This window comes from Rhagoletis pomonella, unplaced genomic scaffold, assembly GCF_013731165.1.
Source record: "Rhagoletis pomonella isolate Grant_MI unplaced genomic scaffold, Rhpom_1.0 Rhpom_scaffold_00013, whole genome shotgun sequence".
Taxonomy (NCBI): Eukaryota; Metazoa; Arthropoda; class Insecta; order Diptera; family Tephritidae; genus Rhagoletis; species Rhagoletis pomonella.
The window spans coordinates 23,322,385-23,343,306 of NW_023458567.1; the positions used below are offsets into that span (position 1 = coordinate 23,322,385).

Genomic DNA, 20,922 nt, shown 5'->3' on the forward strand with positions numbered 1-20,922 from the left:
TTCGAATACAAATTTTCTTTCCAGTTCCGTTGCTAGCTGGCAATCGTACCGTGGTTGCGTTGCTATCCGTAATCGACTCATAAACTTCACAAAAATGGCGAAGATATGTGTCTTTCCATCGGTCTTTTTGTATACCAACTGCATGAATTGATCAAGCTTTCATTGCGTTTTCCCACAAAATTGAGATTTTTAAATAATTCTGTATATTACTAAACGTGCGATATGTACTAAGTACATACATATTTAATTTTGCGGGAAAGTTTAAATTTTTCACATGATAAATTTTTACGTGTAACAATTTCACAGCAAAAAAAAACTGATGGATTGCTGTTGATTGCAATTTACATTAATAAAGGAATTGAATTTTGTTAATGGTTGAAATCAGTGATGAACAAAGTGGTATTTAGTTAATGTATTGTAAGTAGTTAAGCACACAAATATTTGGGACTTTGCCATTTTAAGGTACTACATACAAAAGTAGTAATTAATAATAATATTTAATATTTATTACAAATATCAAAGTACATGCATACATACTATGTACATACATACATATGTATGTAAATACCTAGTCAATTAGAAAATTGTTACAAGTTTAGCTCAACGGTATAATTTTTTTTATTACAAGAACCCATTCAAATTAAAATAAGTACATATGTACATACATATATATTATACATATGTATATTAAAAATATTTGTGTTTAGCAGCCACTCTTGTTAATTATACAATTTTTCATTTTTGCAGCTGTTAAACTCAATGCAGAAGCTGAACTTCAGGAGGAGTTTACCCAGCCATAGTTGCGTTTGGGCATAAATGCCTTGGGCGGAAGCCTATAAGTATTAACACATTCACATCTACGTGTTTATGTATGTATGCATGTGTACATTTATGCGAACCGGTGCAAATATACTAACAAATTGCAACTATAGCACTCTGCTTTTAACAGCAGCGCAAAAATTTGAAGAGCATAAAGAAAATAAAATATAAAGCCAGCTTAGGCTGCGAATAGGGAAAATAAAATGTCGACACGTAAAACAGCATCAGTGGCAGTGACAACAACGGCTACAACAACGACACGAGCTGCCACACCGACTGGTAAGTCGGAAAATATGACAACCAAAGGGACGTCACCATCTACCACAGCAGCAAAGCCAGTGGTAGCAACATCGACAAACTCCACACCATCCACAGCAAACACAACTGTTGATGCGAAAGCAGAAATGGGGTCGAATGCATCCTCTGGCGTTTGTGTTGATGTTGAAATGAGTAAAGCAACAGAGTCGGTAAGCGCAAACACATCCAGCAGCAAAGAATCAACAAAGACAGACACAAGGCGTGCAAGTAGCGAGCCAAAGCGTATATTGAGAAACTCTCCGCTTTTGCTGGCATCTCCAACGCCGTCTAGTGGCAACCCGAAGGAGTTTCGTAGTAACGAAACTTGTGATTCAGAGTTGACAAATAGCGAGAGCGAAGACGGTGCATCTGGGCGACGATCATTGCAAATAAAAGGACGGAAATCTCTTAAAGAGTGCAGAGACGCGAAAGTAGATGCCGAAAAGGATACATTGAAGGAAGATAATGCACCCGAAGTTATTGAATCTGATAAGGAAACAAATGATGTAAAAGAGAAAGATGTTAAAGGATCTAAAGAAATTAAAGATGATAAAAAGAAAGAAGATGGAGAAACCGAAGACAGTGCAAAAGACAATATCGTGGCAAATGCACCTGTTAATGACATCACACCCACTACTTCAAGTGCAACAGCTGCAACATCCTCTAATTCTACTTCAACAGCATCATCATCGTCGGCAGCAACAACAACCAACAGGCTGACTAGAAAATCCGTGGCACAGGAAATAGCTGCTAATACCCGCGTGACTCGTAACCGCCAATCGAACACACTTCGTCCGGAAACGCCCCCAATTACCACAGCACCTACTAACACATCGACACGCCCGCGCCGTTCAACCGCCGGCAAGAAAACTTCGTTTTCTTCGAGTGAGCCAGCTGCCAAACGTAAACGTGGCGAGGACGATGACACACCAAGTGGCAGCACAGAGAGCCTATCCGGCAAAATTATCAAAATAGAACCGAAGGATGACTCTGAAGCTACCGAGGATGAGTTGCCAGCACCATCAGCCCTTTCAGTCGTAACCAATAATGAAATAGAGGCATTGAAAATTAAATCAGAGCCCGTCGAAAGTGACGAATCAGCAACAGAAGCTGGTACAGCAAACTCGAGTGTGACGCGCAGTCGTAGCCGTTGGAGTGTACGCAAGCAACAACAATCAAACCAACAAAGTTCGCCGAGTACTCGCGCTACGCGTCACTCGAAAAACGCCTCACCATCACCGTCGCCAACTGCGTCATCGACGTCCAGCGCAAGCGGTGTTACAGCAGCTGAATCGAAGCGCAGGCGTACCAACGTTCAGTCTAATACTCTGACGCGAAGTTCATCGCAGACACTTTTAAAGACTGCAGCAACAGCCGGCGTAAATCCAACCGCCACTCCACTTCATGTACCTGACGAAGACTCTAAAGACAGCATAGCTTCATCATCTATAGATGAGTTGCTGGCAGATATAAAAATGGAAAAGTTTACCCCTGATTTGGCTAACGAATTAATTGCAGAAATTATATTGGAAGAAAAGCATATTGACGTTGCTAGTAGTTCCGTCTCTTTGCCGCTCACAGTTGAAACGGAAATAAAAACCGATAAAAAGGATATGAATACTGCCGGTGTGACTGATGAAACGAAGGAAGTTGTGGCGGCAAAGGGACAACCAAGTACCCCAGTGACCACAACAAGTGATTCCACATCAGTCAACGAGAATACCGTGAAGGCAGCCTCGCTTAGTCCAGAAATGGTGAGTGAAGGTGTGAGTGAGATCAGTGTTAAGCAGTTTTACAAAAAGCCAAAATTCTTGGAAAATAATTTGGGAATCGAAGAAGATCCAAAATTGGGAGAGATTGTGCAAAAAGTTACTACAGAAAAAGAGAAAGAGCAAACTATCACCGAAGTTGAAGATGCAGCTGATACAGTGGACAAAGATGCAACATCGTTATCGTCAAAGAATAAGTCAGAAAACGATGATATTGATGCAATATCCGTTGAGAGTGATGAGATAAAAGAAGGCGACCTACGAGTAGATGACAGCAATGAAGATAAGAAGAATTCATTTAATGAAGATGCCAACAGTTTGAGCACAGAAGTATTATCGCCTTTAGTAATCGAGGAAGATGATGAGGTGGAGGCTGTTGCTGATGATGATATAGAAACAATGGAATGTGAGAAAGTCGAAACATCCATTACTGAAAAAGGGGAAATAAAAAAAGACTCTGAGGACTTGAACAACGCAGATGAAGTAGATGAAGTAGACGCTGAAGATGATGTCACAATGGAGGAAAGTGAGACCATATCTATGGATAATAATGCTTCAGTTCATGAAGATGTAATGGATGATACACATATAGACGGAGATTTGGAGAATAGCACAGAAATTTCGGAAAATAAAGCAGATCTGGGTGTGTCAGATGGGACAGAAATTAATGAAAAGACTAAAACTGAATGTGATAGTATACAAGCCAAGCTTAAAGTTGAAAATGAAAATAATATTGATCTAAAGAATGAAATCACAGAGGGTGAGAAGGATGCGAAATTAAAAAGCTTAAATGAAGAGGAGAAGGTAGAGGGAGAATACTCAGAAGATAGACCTATCCAGATGAATATTGATGGGAATGAATGTGTAGACTTAGCTGAAGCTATGGATTCTATTCACTCTGAAGAGGACGACGAAACTAAGTTGTGTATAGATATGCCGGAAGAAAATCGTTCAACTACAAATATGGAGATTTTTGAAAACATAGAGGACGATGAGGTTGTCGCAAAGATTGATGCAGAGTTGAAAAAATATGACGACTTAGAAAGGAGCAAGATTAATGAGAAAGCAGTTAGCACTGATTCAGTTAGCTCCGATAAAGAAGTTGGGGATATTGAAATCAAATTGCCAGCTGATTTGGGCTTAATCAAAATGGATCTTGAACTAAAAGATAAAACGGTGACAACCAGCGCAACTGATGTGCTGGAAAAAATCGAAAATATTTCTGTTGTTGAAACTACAACAATCGATGCTATAAACAAATCTGAAATTGAGGTTAGTATGTATGGTTGTATGTACATTATATGCCCATACTTTGTTTTAATTCCTTTAATCAAGTTTTGTAATGAAACTCAATTTCTTTTCCAGGAGTCAAACAAATCAAAATTCACAGAGAAGGAGGTATCGCTTTCTTCTACACCCAATTCACCTACCAAGCCATCAGCTGGCCATAAGGAGGACGATTCAACGTCCATGAAGTCCGGCCAGTCGACAGATAGCAGTTCATGGGTGACACTCGACGATGAGGAAGCATTGCGCCAGAAAGAGCAACATTTTCAAAATCTTGGTCTATTAACGCATAAAGCCGCCGAAAAGCGCCGCCTAGAATATATACAAAGCTCTGCCGCTGCAGAAGCCTCACGTGCGCAACACCAGAATAGCAGCAGCACTAAACGCAACGGCAAATCATCAAATTCTGCTACGGCCCACGAATACACCGGTACCCTTAAGACAGTTATTAAAATAAATCGCAACACTAGCGGTGGAAGCCATGCCTCGACTTCGGGTAACGGACGGAAAAGCAATGGGACTGGCGGCCAGCATGCGACTGCATTCGCGGGCACATCCAGGGATTCAACAAATGGCAGTACAGTACGCAGGCAATCACTTAAAATGACATTCCAAAAGGGACGTGGCCGAGGGCAGGGAAATACTGACCGTGCTGCTGATCAGCATAGCAATGTCGAGGATGCCTACTACACTATTCAAAATGAGGTATAATTTTGGAAAACGTTAATTGAAACAATTATGTTTAATTATTTCTGTTTTCAATTACAGAACGAAGGTGGGCTAAAAGCAGGCAACGCCGGTTCAACGGCGGAACATTCAAATGTTCAAACGCATGGTAGAAAATCATACAATCGATCTAACACTACTAGCCATTCTACAAATAGCGCTACCATTGGTGTGTGTTTTAGATTTAACCATAAGCAAAATGCCTTTGCAGTAGTTCAGATACTAGTTTAAGTTTCTGTAGGAGTTAGTTTTTATCCCTTAACAATATTAACCACACTTTATAGGCCGCATTTAATTTTTGGAAATGCACACGTAGTAGTTAGAAAGTGGTTGTTATTATTACTTTCTTATGCCTAGCACTTGTTTTTTATCTTGTATTATTATGATATACTCCATAACATATAACGGGGCGGCAATAACGTCGATTTAAATGTTTAACCTGTAGTTAGTGTTAACCAGACATTGACAGTTGTATTTTGAAAATCGAGGGTTAACTTTCGAAGGAGTTAACTCTCCACTGAGAAAACCACTCGTAAATTGAGAATTTTTATGTTTCACACCAAAAGTGCATCTCAAGCTGATATTCATATAATTCTATGGTCTTTGCATGCTTTTGTATATTTCATTTCATTTTCATTTTATTTGCTAAAACATTAGTACAATAAGATCTGAGATCTTTTATAGTACAACCAGAAAGATATAACAAGGTAATATGCAAAACTTGTTCAAGAAAGTATACTTTAAAGCAGTGGTCGGCGGGTCAGAGCTCAGTGAGCGCTCTCTCTGAGCACATTTGTGTTTCACACGTATACAAAAAGCGGCAGCTGAGCAGTCCCTGTAGTTCTGCCGGAGTTTTGCTGGTGACTGATGCTGGTGATTCCAAGCATCACCGATTGTTAGGCAATTCGCTAGCGACAGGTTATGCGGTGCCCATATTGAAAATATCACATACTAACGATATTGTGCATTACTGGTCGTTAGGCAATGCGCTAGCGATTAGTAATCGCCACTTTTGCACCAGGTAATAACTAACGAAAGGACAAACCACGCGCACCGCTCTGTACGCTTCAATGACATTGCCATGTTATATTCAAATATGGCAAAGGAATTGGTATCGCTTATATCGGGTGATCAGTGCTCACTACTGACGGGTCAGCGAAATCGTTAGTGGTAGATAAATAGATAGATAGTTAGTTGGGTATGGCACTGCGACCAGTAGGTCAATTGTGCCCTTAGCTCATCACAACACCTCAACCAGACACAGAGTGTCTATAAATTTCATAATAGACCCCGGGTACAGTGTGTGCATGTGCTCCTCTCTTGGCAAGACGTGCCCTATGCTCCTATCTGTTGGGTCCCACTGCCAGAAATGGCTCAGGTATACCAGGTCACCTTGTTATAAGTGTGGGTCCTGAACTTTTTGAAGACCACCTCTCTGTTAATATCGTCCCTGGGGATCAAAGCCAGTGGGAGCTGGGTACCTAGCTTGTCCCTATTCCTAGATGATATTACCTTGCCTTTGCCGAAGCCCTCTCTCGCAAAGTTAAGGAGGGTTCGCTTTGCAGCCTGTTCAATTGAGAGATGCAGTGGCTCAAGTTCCAGCCTTACCTCCAGCGCTGCCGTCGGGCATGTGCGCATTGCTCCCGTAATGCATACACCGGCCAGACGTTGAATCTTAGAGAGGGTCTGTCTCACCGTTCCCATAGTAGTCCCGGAATACCAAGCCACCCCCATGTACATCCATCTGAGGATCCTCGGAGTGCACCCCCAGGGTTTACTCTACCCGCTAGACGTTTGCACACCATCATCGCCCTCGTGGCCTTAGAGGTGACAGCATCAACATGGGCCCTCTACAGAAGCTTGGAGGCCAGGGTAAGCCCCAGATACTTAACATCTGTGGCGACATTGACTACGACCCCGTCCAAGGTCACGTTCCTCATCCCCTGGAGATTTCGTTTCTTGGTGAAGGGGACTATAGCTGTCTTAGAAGGGTTGATATTTAAACCTACGTCTGCACACCACCTTTTTGCAAGGTTAAGACCTCTTTGTCGTCCGCGTACCCTTGGCAGCGGACGCCCTCGTTAGTAAGTATCTGTAGGAGTTCGTCCACAACTAAGCTGCACAGTAGAGGAGATAATACCCCCCTTGTGGGCACCCTTTTGTCGTTTGCATTTGAACGACGCTATCACCGACTTCAGTTTCGGCGATCCTGGTCTGAAGTAGCCTTGCTATCCATCTTCGGATGGTTGGTTGAACGTTATGTTTCTGGAGAGCTCTGTCAACTCCCAAATGGGAGGCGTTATCTAAGGCCTCTCGATATCGAGGTAGGCATAGAGCACAACCTCATCACACTCAAAGGGCCCTTGTATTTCCTCCGTTAAGGCATAGCAGTATCCGTCGATCTCCCCACCCTGTACGCGTGCTGGTTGGAATGCAGAGGGGTTTGTTGCAGAGTGTTAAACCTGATTTCATGGTCAATAATTTTCTCCATTGCCTTTAACATAAAGGATGTGAGACTTATCAGCCTGAATGACTTGACAAGAGAGTAATTTCTCTTACCTCCCTTCGGGATAAAGATAACCCTGGCCCTCTGCCACACCTTGGGAATGTGAGCCAGTTCTAGACTGTCCCTCATAATATCCACCAGATGTGGAAGTAAGAGCTCCCCGCCCTGCTTCAGCAACATTGGACATACACCATCCACCCCAGGGGCCTTGGACCGTTCGAAGGAGTCCAAAGCCTACCGCACTGTTTGCCGGTTTATGAGGTTTTAAGCCAGCTTCCAGTCCGGTGGGGATGACCTGAACGCACGAAACATCGTATCCCCGGCGGTGGGAATGGCGTCCGGAAAGTGGGCCGACAGGGCGAGTGCCCTTTCCTGTTCAGTACCTGAAAAAGTTCCATTAGGTAGCCTAATAGCCAGCCTGGTCCCTGTGTTGTTTCTCGCTAAGGCTTTATGTAGCCTAGCAGCTGCAGGAGTAGATGCGAGGCAAGCTGAGCAGTCAAAATATTGAAAGGGGATCTCATCTGGTCCGCCGCGACAGCGCCCCATGTCGCGGTATGGCCACCGTTACTGAATGCGGCCCGGTGTCGAAGAGGCGCCGTTATAATACAGTCAGTTTATTCCCTCCTGGCTGCAAACCGTCCAATAGGCACGGTGACGCGTAACACCCAGGATTAGGAGGTGGCAGTTCTTGGTCACCGTTTGCCGGCAGCCCCAATCTGGAGACAAGGTAGTGCAGAAGCGACGAGCGTGTCCACGATGTCCCAGACCAGAGAGGGGCTGGTCGGCAATTCAGCTAAGCCCCGCACCAACAACAAGGTGCCTGCCCTAGCGAGTGCAGACGGGTACTAGTCACAAAACTTGCGACACCAATTCCTTTGCCTAACGAATTTAACATGGCAATGTCATTGAAGCGTACCGAGCAGTGCGCGTGGTTTGTCTTTTCGCTAGCGATTACCTGGTGCAAAAGTGGCGATTACTAATCGCTAGTTCATTGCCTAACGACCAGTAATGCACTAAATCGCTAGTATTTGATATTTTCAAAACTCCAGAGAATTACTGGGGTGCATTTAACGCACACAGTCTCACTTATTGAATCGTTTGAATGTGTTAGTATGCCGAGTACTGCTTTAAAGTGTTAGTATGCAAAATTTCAGTACATGTGGACTATAGAAACTCGATTCTTGCTCGCAATGAAAACCGGGCTCGGTGCAAACTCTGAGGTTGTTGCAAGTACCGAACTTTCGTGTTCGTACATTTAAAAATACTGCTCTAGGATTTTGGGGTGGTATAAGGCTTTTTTCTGCTTTAGCTTGTTATCGGTGAATTTTTTGCTCTTTGATTTGCAAACCGTTTCATGAATGCTTTTTCCATTATCGAAAACTCCGAGACCTTCAGTGTCTCTCTTTTATCTGGGTCAGATTCAGATTGTACGATTATATACATATGTTGTTGTTTTATGCACATGGAAACTTTAAAGCTTAAATAGAATACCTCGCATTTAATTTCTTTAAAATTAAGTTTCTTCTTTAATTGTAACCACCGTAAAATTCTTTTTGGTATTCTGAATCGAACAGGGTGTATCCCTAGAACCATTTTAAGCTAAACCTTGAGGGACTAAATTATTGCCAAGACCCACAGGCATAAGCTGAAATTGCGTTAAACCACTTAACCCCCCTTTGTTTTCGCCGCTACTGAATTCTATAAACTGTCAGCTTTCACACAATAAAATGTACATGTGTATTTAAAAATGTCATGAAAATTGTGTTGCTAGCTTCATGTTGCAACAATGTTGCAAGCTTTTTCACAGCGTGAACAGAATACATGATTCAATTATTAAAGGTTTTGTAAGTAGCTTTTTTCTAAAATTTGGCACTCCCACCCACAGGGATGATTAATGGAAGCAGGAGAAAAAGGGGAAGAATTCAATCACACTTCCTAAAATGGGAGCTAAATTCCATAAAAAGGTGTGGATAATAGTGAATGGTGGTATTTTAAAACAAAAACGAATTTGATTTAATTGCTTAATTTAAACAAGCTTATTTACATCGAATATAACCCCCAATTGTTATTAAAAATAAATATTTCTATGTACATATATACCAAACTTGCGAACGTCAGATGGCGCATAACTCGAGGGATGGTCCACTTTCAGCTTTTATTGTTGTATTTGTTTGCCAGATGATGGATATGAAGAAGCTATTTGTTTGTGGAAAATATGCAATATTTATTTAAAAAAAAAACGGCAAATAAAAAAATTTGGAGCTTACGTTTCTTTCGCGGTTATGGCTCGATTGTTTCGAATATGGTAATTCGAATTCTTTGATGTCGCACTTTTAATGTTCTGGGGAGAATATTCAACACTGGCTTACACAGCCGCAATTGGCGATTCGTGCCGGACGAACTCAGGAAGAATAAAAATGACACGCAGCTACTGAACGACTGAGATAGGGAACGTGATCTACATCGTCAAATGAGAAGTGGCGTAATGGGGCTTTCGCACGAGGCGATTTTCAGGCAACTTTTGCGTTCACCTCACGCCGGGTTGCACGAAAAAAAATTTGAATGACTAAAAATATCAAAATATAAAAAAATATCAAAATATTCGCCATAAAAAGGCGTTTGCATTGTTCAACTTTGCGTTCTACTTTTAGTTGAACGGCCTTTCAACTAAATCGCTTTCAACAAAGTTGGTCGCCAGCCAACGTTCGCCTCGTGCGTACACCTTTTAGGTGTGCAATTACTTCGCGCCATTGACTAAACCGAGCTGTCGTGTGACGATTGGGCCTATGCGTCAAAGTCTCATTCGGAGACACTAGGATTGTGTTGTGGAGGACAATACCTAAATACCTTCGTTGGCTTATTTACCAAAACCATTGTACGCTTTACTTTACAGCGACTTGGCAGAATCAAGAGGTCTCCAAGAATATCGACAAATACATTTCGGCCTTTAAGGGAATTTCGTCTCTTTAGCCTACATTGAATTTCTGTAGTCCAACGATTCTCACCCATTTTGTCCTGTTGGCGCCAGCGAATGAAGAACAAACATTTCTTCAAATTTAAAAAGTAAAAATTTCACTACTAACATTTTAAAAATGTTCTTAAAACTTGCAAAGAAATTCGGAAAAGAAATATCACTGTTTTTGTTTTTAGGAGTAGGGTGGGAGTGTCATTGATAAAATTAGAGCGAGAGAAAGTTTTTCTTACAAAACCTTTCATTATTGAATCATGAACAGAATACTACTTTGCTGGGGAAATGTTGTTGAATTTCACACTTATTTTTAACAGAAAGAAATTTTATATGCAATTTAACTGCTTTTTCACGTGAAACAGGAACAAAATACTATGCTTAAGAACAAAATATTTTTAAATCGACAAAAAATTAATAAGAAAATTTGAAGGATTTTAGATATTGGGTATAGTAGCACGAAATGTCACAATCTGCTTAATTGTCAGGTTGTTAATATGGCGACGAAAAAGTGACAATGGAACTACCTTGTTTTTTGTATCATGAGTAAAACTCACTTTTATTTATAGGAATTAAATTTGAATAGCGAGTCCGCTGACGGCGTATGTACGTGAACAGTGTGACGCCCAGAAGTTCCTTGTTCATTCCTATTATTTTTTTACAGCAGAGACCTTGAAGCCACTTTTATGGAAAAAGAAAACTACATAAATTTTAAAATGCCTTAATTATCCCTATTTCAGTAGCAATCTCTCCTTAAATTACTGCATTTCATTAGCCTATTGAAAAGTCTTAAAAAAATAAAAAGAAGCTGTAATTTTTGTCTATGGAAACTTTTACTTCATACATACATAATTACTTGACACCAGTCGTAAGGACCTGGCCCACCACTCACAATTTTAAATAATTTTTAATGAAAACGAAACCTTATAGTATATGTTTTACAACAAAACTGGCTTGAAATAACTGCTGTAACAAAAATTCGTCTTTGAGTTCACAAAGCTAAAAAGCTGGATTTTTAGTGTTCCATAAGTCACATTCATTCAAATAATAGCACTGTTTTGCAGCGAAAATGTTCTATAGATGCCACTATCCAATTCCTATGTAGAACTGCTCTGTGATTCCGCAAATCGACATAGTTTTTTTTTCTATGGATAACTTTTCAAGATATATATTTGCAATTTACCGCTATTCAGCTTAAAAAACGTGGTTTCACTTGAATCACGTATATCTTACGAACCAATTAAATAATCGTAATACGATACATAGAAAATTAAAGCTATTGAAATTCTCCGTAAACTGTATATAAATTACTTCTCGATAGCTCTGATAGCTTCAGAGAAATTAATTAATCATTTCTGACACCTCTTGCTTTCAATGCAAACACTCTACCTACTCAGGTGCTACTCGGGTGTACGTGGCGTATCAGTAACACTCTTTTCTGCTCATCAATATATTATATACATACATACATAGTATAAAGGAAAGTCGTGATTCTTTGTACGCGGTAATCTCGAAAACTACTGAAAGGATTTTGACGAGATTTTCTCTAATATACTCTGTATCGACAGGAGCGGGACCTTTTTACTTAAAATTTTAATAGGGTTGCCACCTGTCTAAAAAACTATAAGATCCGCACCGTTCGTTGGATTACAAAAGATGTGATGTCAAATGAAAGGGATTGGCCTCTAGAAAAACACTAACATTTTTTGTTTTCAGTAGGGTTGCCACCTGTTAAAAAAATTACCATTTTCAATCATAATAAGCGTAGGCATCAGTTCTGTACCGTCACTGTCAAACGAAAAGACTTAGCCTCTGGATGTGTAATAATGTATTATTTTTGTGAGTAGGGTTGCCACCTGTTTAAAAACTAAGATCTTCACCGTTCGTTGGATAAAAAAATAAGATGCCAAATGAAAGTGCGTGGCCTTTGCATGTACAAAAACTTTAAATTTTTTGAGTAGGATTGCCACCTATTTAAAATTACTATCTTCTATGCATAGTATAAAGGAAAGGCGAGATAATTTAACCACGCTACTGAGCGGATTTAGACAAAATTTTTTGTATATATAATAAACGAAGTACATGACGACATATGATTTCTTTCTCCAAATACGTAAATGTACATACATATGCATACATTCAGCGCGTTGCGAAGCCTCGCTCATCCGTGGCCGGCTAGTATTTCATACAAAATTTTTATTTGATCAATCATTACTTTCTTATATATCCATCGATTTTCTTTATTGGTAGCCTAATTTTTTCTAAAAAAAAGGCTTTAACATAAGTGCAAAACATTTACACAGAAACTGCTATTGTTCCAGTTTTCCCTGTTAAAGTTTGAATTTTTTAAATTTTTTCATGAAAAAAATAAAAAATCTGGAATGATTAATTTATTTCTTAGAAACTATCAGGGCTATCGGAAAGTACCTCCGTATTACGATTATTCCATTTGTTCCTAAGATATACGTGATTAAGTCGAACCACTCCTTTTTATAAGCCGAATAACGGTAAATTGCAAATATCTCGAAAACATATCCATAACGAAAAAAATTAACTCGATTTTTGGAATCAGCGACCGATTCTACATACAAATTGGATAGTGGTGACTAGAGAACAAAAACAAAATTAAAATTTGTGATCCAGTGTAGTTAGAAAGAACTTACAAATTGTTTGGTATTTTTTTTGAAACGAATTTTATACATTATTTTCCTATGTTAAAATATATCTTTCACTGTTGTATAGGTTCCGAAGATGTAGTTATTATTCACAATTGATCGCATTCTGGAATCAAATGTCCCACCAGTCACAATGAAATGACCCTTAAAGGTCCATTTAAAAATTTACCGAGACAAATTATTTCTTTAAATTAGGCATGCCCAGCGCAGAGCACTTGCTTATAGAGTTCTGCCAGCGTTGGGCATGACTGCTTTAAATGATTAAAAAAAACTCAAAGAGGTATTTTGCATTGATTTTTTTTAACAATACTCAAATTATTTTCATACTAAATTTACTACCAGGCGCAGCCGAATGTTCCTGATGATGACTTCAGACTGAAGTCGAAATATAGACGATTTAAAAACAACAAAAACCGATTGTTTTATTTCAACCCGGCCTTGAGCTCAAAAAAATATCAAAGAATTTTCAATTAATGGCCAAATATAAATAAACAATAAATTTTTTTCGTTAACTTTTTTAGTACGTATAGCTCATTCTACTACAAAAACCATGTACATCAAAATTTACTTGAGAAACATTCAGCAAATTTTCATCAAAATTTCAATCTTTTTAATCGCAGTTTTATAGTCTACTCAATTTTAGTATAACAAAGTCCCAGTTTTAACTTGCTGAAAACCCCCGATGATTTTTGTTAACTTATTTTTGCTGACGTTATTACATGTTTTTGTTGTAGAATGAGCTCTACATGAATATGTACATACATATATTTTTTTTAATAAACAAAAAACGTTACCATTAAAAACATTTTGAATATGATGTATTGCATTGAATCAGTAATTAATCTAAATCTAACCTAACACACTTTCAATAGGCGAGCGTGATTCTCCTGTAATTTGATACCCACAAATGTATTGTTGAAGAATTCTTTATAGCATCTAGTTAGCTCGTAAACGCACACACCTTTAGTCCTAAGTTGAGCTTACTTGCTTTTGCTTGTTGTGTTAATCTTACCCGAAAATGCTTATATAAATGTAACTTAAATATTGCGCTTGCGATAGATTCTTCACATTCGGAGGGCTATGACACAGTACATCACCACACCAGCGCAAGCACTTCACATAAAAAGGATGAAAAAGAGGAAATACTCATACCAGAAAAGGCATCGTCATTCAAGTTCCATCCTGGTCGTCTGTGTGATGATCAATGCTTCTATTGCAGCGGTAAATTCGGCCTCTATGACACGCCGTGTCATGTGGGTCAAATCAAATCAGCTGAACGACAACAGAAGATACTTGCAAGTAGGTTTATTAAAAATTAAACAAATTTGTATGCATTTTGTAATTGTGTGAACTATATTGATTATCTTGTATAGATGAGGAGAAACTGACAGTAGACAGTTGTTTGTGTGATGCTTGCTTCCGTCATGTGGATAGACGTGCAAATGTGCCGTCGTACAAAAAACGTATGTCGGTAACAACCCACGTAGACAGTGCTGGAACTTCTACGGCTAGAGGGGAGGCGATTGATAGTGTCACCACCATGGAAGTGGAAGATGATCCCCGATCTCACAAATGCCTAGTGCCAGATTGCGCCAATCCAGCTGCACATTCCCTGCGACGCAAATGCATAAGGAAGAGTGTAAAGAAATTTCTGCTTAACTTTGACATGCCGACCGGCTCGACTTGTGTGTGGCTATGTCAGGCGCATTACGACACCGTCATACAGTGCTCAGGATGTGTGTTGTGCAAACGCCGTTTAGGCAAAAACCATATGTATCACATAACGTCGGTAAGCTTAGATATGTTTAATGTTAGAAGTTGTTTATTCCATATTTGTTAGAATATATGTGATGCAAATTTCTTTTTTAAGTGGCTAAAATCATTGGGGAAATGGAGAAAGCACTTAAGGCAGTATCACACGATTGGGCATTTGCCCAAAATTTTACACAAACCGTATCGCAATCGTGTGAATGCGCAATTATTTTTCTTTATCCCAATTACAAAAAAAAAATTGTTTAAATTTTTAAATAAAAGTTCGCCCCAATTTTTTTTATTTTGTACCAATCATGATAAAAATATAGTAAGGTAGAACCGCTGAGAGTTACTTTTAAAATTCTTGACGTTTCCAAACATTTTAATTTTTAAATTTACTCACAAACTCACACACATTTTCATTTTCAATCTCAAGCAACAACAATTTCGAACAATTTCAATTTTTTATTTTCAATTTTATATGATTTTAAAATGCTGGCAAACTTCAAAAAAAAATCATGGCCGACAAAATGAGAGAACGGTTCTACCTTGCTATGTTTTTATTAGGGTACCAATAGTCCAATATAAAAAAAAAATTACAAATCTGTACAAATGTACCAATCGTGTGACACTGCCTTTAGCATTGAATGCCTTCCGTTAGATGTTGTAAGGAGGAGCTCATTTCGAAATATGTACAATCGTTTTATTTTATTTCTATCTGCCAACATTTTTAAGTTTTACATAGTAAACACGATGTTGGCACATTTGAGCTTATGTCGCTCAGAATTAATTTTAATATCAGTGTCCCATTATCTACTGGTATTGTGTTTTGTTATTGATCTTCTAGGTCACACTAAGAACTTTAAAAAGCACGTCCCACATGATTTATTCCATACTACTTTCCATTACCCAAGTCAATAGGCTAAATTATTAGATTTTGTTTACGTTTTCAAACAATATACATATGTACATACATACATACGTACATGGTTGTGCATAAATTAACTTTTTTTCAAAAGAAAATATTTTATGTTACTAATCAAAATGATATTTATTTCTGACCATTGATAGAAATTAAATATTTTTTTGTTACTTTGCTTTTGTACTGCTCCCTACTTGCTCCTTTGGGGAGCAGCTCACTTTCAGTCCCGTTGGGTATAGCTATTACTTTAATATCTTTATGTATTAATTCAATTTCGAAATTGGAAAGTAAGTTATAAATATAAAATAATTTTAAATTTTCTAGGACACCGATCGTCTCGAAAAAGCCCTATCAGAAATGGGTATCCCAGTGCAGTTGGGTATTGGCACCGCTGTCTGCAAATTATGTCGATACTTTGCAAATTTGTTAATGAAACCACCAGATAGTACCAAATCACAAAAGGCCGAGTTTGTCAAAAACTATCGTAAACGGTAAGTTTTAATATGTATTTACCTAGATCATAACACGCCGACTGCATTGAAACCTGGGGAAATTAATAATCGAAATTATTTATATTCGCCATTTCAATGTGATATTATTTGCCACTTATTTTTATTTTTAAGAATTTTCAAATAAAAAATCTCTTACATAAGCCATATAAACCCAAGTTTAAAACTTTGAGTATACAGTTTTATAGCCCATTAAGTTTTAGTCTGATGTGCAAGTTTCAATATCTAAAAATTACGGTTAATTTTTTAGAATATTTTTTTGGCTGCATTTTCTTCCATTTAATGAATAAACACAATTTGTATATGGAAGAACGCTGCAACACCTTAGGCAAAAAAAAATCTAGCAAATGAACAGTAATTTTTAGGCACCTGAACTTGCACATTATCAGACTAAAATTGAATGGGCAATGGAACTGTGTACCCAAAAAAATGTCAACCCTTAGAAAAAAGTGCACCAAAAAAAATCACTCTGCCGATACTTTCATTGCATTCAAAATACTATTAATGTTCGTCTCTAATTTTCAGCCTTCTACAATTCCACAATATTCACGATGGTAGCAATGATGCTTCCGAAGCAGATGATGAGGAGGGCAACGGTACCAATTTAGTAAGTGGCGTCGACAAGTCACATGCGTCTAACAGCAAAACTCCACAAAAATTGGACATTCAAGATAGTTCCATTGTGTTGGAAGTGACACCCGTAAAGAACTTGCCTTCACCAGCTGAATCCAATGGGTCATCTATTGAATGTTTGGGCGAGACAACAACCATGGAAGTCAGTGCCAATGAGAAGAATGACACAGAAAAACAGCCACCATCGAAACAAAACCTGGTGATCACTAACGATGTATTGGTAGGCTGTGAAGCAACGGCGATTCTGTCAACGGATTCCAATTCGTCTAGCTCCCCAATGTCACCAACAAATGGTGGCGGCACTGGTAAACAACAAATGTCTAAACTTAAGGCAATCTTGCAGAGCAGCAATGGCATTTCCAATGCCAGTGCAGCCTCACTTAAAACTTCAACATCCTCGGCGAGTGGTGCTGCTACCAACGATATATCGAATGTACTGCGAGCAAATCCAAATATTTCTATGCGTGAACTCTTCCCAGGAGAAGAGGATCTTGGTTTGAATTTCAAGGTGCCTTTTGGCAGCAGTACAAGTCAGCGTACACCTGAAGGTTGGACCAGAGTTCAAACATTTTTACAATATGACGAAGCAACGCGACGATTATGGGAAGACTTACAGAAGCCTTATGGCAATCAAAGTTCTTTCCTGCGGCATCTGATACTGTTGGAGAAATACTATCGCAACGGCGATTTGGTGCTCTCACCCAACGCTTCCTCAAACGCTAGTGTTTATACACAGACAGTGCGACAGCGTCTCACCTCCTATGATCAGGGACACTGTGGTGGGCTATTGAGTGCTAAACCCAGCCCGGCAACTAGTAAGCGAAGCAGTACCGACATTCCTACCGTAGAAATCAATGAAGATGACGATGAACCGAAGCGCACTGGTTCGAATGGCAGTGGCGTCCAACAAATGGAGGTGGATAAGGTTACTCGGGATCCACCCAATCCGGTTCGTGCCAAACGCCATCGTAGTGATTCAGTGGATAAACTAACCAAGCAGTTGAGTTCCAATGCGGTGACCATAATAGCGCGCCCCAAACCTCAGCCACAAATAGGTGGTGATCCTTCTCCTCAAAAGTCACTACTAAAGGATAAATCGAGCGATAACAGTGTTGTGGCATCTACCACGCTCACAGCACTGAGTGGCAATAGCGGTAGCGCAGGCGGCAACAGCAGCAGCAGTAGTCCTAATAGCAGCAGCACATCAGGTAATAGCCGCAGCATTTTGAAAACTAATTTGCTAGGTATGAATAAGGCTGTTGAAATCGTGCCAATATCAGCGTCTAGTAGCGCTAGTGCGCCCGGTAACAATGCAGCTACATCGATCGGAAAATTAACAAGTGGCAACAACAGTAGTGGCCCCTCTGAGAGCAAGCATCAAAAAATACTCGAGCTTGCAAATAAGCTCTTGGACAATCGCATTGAAGCAGCGGCCGCCGCAGCCGCGGAACAAACAAAAAATAGCTCAGGCACATCATTGATAACCTCGCCGCCAGAACTAGTAAGTCTACAACGTCGTTCTGTGGGCGCTACAAGTAGTAGTTCCACCAGCACCAGCAACGCAGCACCCTCAACCAGCATTACGCCTATCTCTTCCCTCACTGCAAGTCTTATAAACAACAAGCGCCCACAAGGCGCTCCGAAACCGGTAACCACCAGTGTAGGTGAGAGTAGTACCGCGGCGCCGCACCGAGCAGCGCCACCAAATGTGGTCATACTGCCGGACACCTTAACACTTCGAGAGCGACAGCAGCGCAGTTGGCGCCCCACGCTGATGCCCGTTGAAGAGAATTTGCATTTAATCGACAAGGGCGGTCCGCTTTATCAAACTGCGGACGGGCGCCGACTGCCTGCGCTGGTACAAGTGCTGTCGGGGGGCAAGCCTTTTCTCATCTCAATTTTCGACTACAACCGAATGTGTATCCTAAGGCGTGAAAAGTTGTTGCGGGACCACATGTTAAAAGGCAAGAACTCACACGACGCCAAGCAACAGCAACAACTCCATGCAAATAAAATGGCAACTACGCACAGTGCGCAAATTTCAAACTTTAATAAACACGCCGGAAAACAGCAACAACAGCAACACCAACAACAACAGCACCAGCAGCAACAACAACAGCACCAGCAGCAACAACAACAGCAACACCAACAACAACACCAACAGCAGCAACAAGCAGCCCATCAGCAACTGATGCATCTACAAATGCTGCAAATGCAAAAACAAGCTGCCTTAAAAACTCCCAATCGATACCCATCAATCGCGCCGAAATCGACAGCAACGACTGCCCAAAATGGTGGCGGCGGCGGTAGCGGTCCTTCAACCTCCCATGCGCCTGCTACCAACGTCAATATACCAAGTTCCAGCAGCAGTGTTTTCTCCTCGCCCATGATGCCATTACTAACCAATGCATTCTCAAATCCCAATCCAAACCCACTTGCAGTCGCGGCGGCCGCAGCAGCTGCCACAGCTAAACTCAACCCCAATTGGATTTGGAATTTTCCCGAAGCGAATCATATGCTCAACGGCAATATGGTAAATGCCCAAGGTACACCCAAACCGCCACAGCTCATGCACAAGGGTCCAACCATTGGCGGCAATATCGCTGCGACAATTACCTCAAAACAACAGCAACAGCAAATGCTCCTTGATAATACATTGATGTCGAAAATTCCCAAGACCCTAACTGTAATACCACAACATAAACTAATGGGTAACATCGGCAGCACGGCGACGAATATAAGCCACAAGGAGTGATGACAGCTTAATTGTTACGCGAGTGTGAAGGGTAGAAGAGAACGCAGACAGCGTCGATTGTACGGCGCATGGCTGAGTAGTTGAGCAGTTAGTGATTAGATGATGATTCGATAATCGCGTAAAATTGCCTTTAGCCAAGAGCTTACACATACGTACGTAAATACAGGTAAACTTCCAGCTTTAGTTAAGGTACAGGTCACAAAGCGGCCGACCTAATTAGGTGATGGTGAGAGAGAGTTTAAGCATGTAAAATGTGTTTTGAGATATGTAGTTAAGTTGTTGCCAGGATAATACGTCTAGCATTCAGCAGAGTAAACTTTTAATGCAGTAAACACGCTCTTAATGGTATTCATCTAAACGCTTAAATGCCTCGTAAACGCTTAAACCTATTAAATAACCCGATTTTCCATACAAATTTAAGTAAATTTACGAGGTTTACGTGGCTACGGGGCATTTACGCGTTAAGATGAATACCCCTAATAGTTAATAGTGTTATTTGGCTGGTGGTGATTTTACAATCCGCAAGCGAGCTAAACACTTGATGCTATATCAGAAAAATTTTGTATAATAAAAAAAATTAAGTAAAATCAAAATTTGGGAAAAATTAAATTTGCCTTAAAATCTTGGTCCAACCAGCTGCACGATGATTTTTTGGATAGCGCAATTTTTATGTAAATAATCATTTGAGTTGTCGAAAGTAAACAAAAACAAAATATTGGATTCTGCATAAAATTTTTTGTAATTTTGGGTATTCATCTAATTGCGTAAATGCCTTGCAATCTCGTAACCCTCGTAAATAAACCGGGTTTTCATACAAAATTAATTAAGGTTTCCGTGATTACGAGGCAATTACACGTTCAAATGAATTGCGCTATTGATTTCGATTCTGCCGTATATTTACTCTAACGAATAATCCACATATGCTAAATAGCTTAAACGGTTTCAATGGCACGCACTTCATACATTAATCCTTCCTTGAAGGATTTGAAATTAAAAATAAATTATAAACATGACTCAAAATTAGAAGAGCGTGAAATACACTGTTTTTTATTTGGAGCCTGAACCAAATAATGCCCTGACGGTATTGTCTATAAGATATGTAGGCAAACCCTAAAAAGATTTGCTCCTCTTCATAACAATAATTTTTGACAGTAAGCTATTAAAATATTAAAATGTTGCACAGTGTAATTCACAAATCGTAAATAGCATTTACGGTTTCGGTAGCAGACTCTTTATACATATGTAAATATGTAATTTCTTCTTAGATTTGGAATTAAAAATAAGTGACAATCAAATTGCAAAACTAG

General features: G+C 39.7%; 1 protein-coding gene across 3 annotated transcripts in view; it reads left to right on the top strand.

The window, feature by feature from the left end:
• The window catches only part of LOC118749003 (pneumococcal serine-rich repeat protein), a 175,648-nt gene extending 155,325 nt beyond the window's left edge, over window positions 1-20,323 (top strand). Inside the window, exons 3-10 of one of the 3 annotated variants that reach the window (XM_036483782.1) lie at window positions 748-869; window positions 933-4,157; window positions 4,251-4,877; window positions 4,941-5,067; window positions 14,104-14,343; window positions 14,418-14,833; window positions 16,043-16,209; window positions 16,753-20,323. In XM_036483782.1, the coding sequence (XP_036339675.1) occupies window positions 1,023-4,157; window positions 4,251-4,877; window positions 4,941-5,067; window positions 14,104-14,343; window positions 14,418-14,833; window positions 16,043-16,209; window positions 16,753-19,615 (7,575 nt within the window). In that variant the 5' untranslated portion in view covers window positions 748-869; window positions 933-1,022 and the 3' untranslated portion in view covers window positions 19,616-20,323. Of the gene's footprint in view, window positions 1-747; window positions 4,158-4,250; window positions 4,878-4,940; window positions 5,068-14,103; window positions 14,344-14,417; window positions 14,834-16,042; window positions 16,210-16,752 lie in introns of all 3 variants that reach the window. The other 2 variants (XM_036483784.1, XM_036483785.1) reach the window with 2 other exon arrangements.
• The last annotated feature ends 599 nt before the right edge of the window (window positions 20,324-20,922 follow it).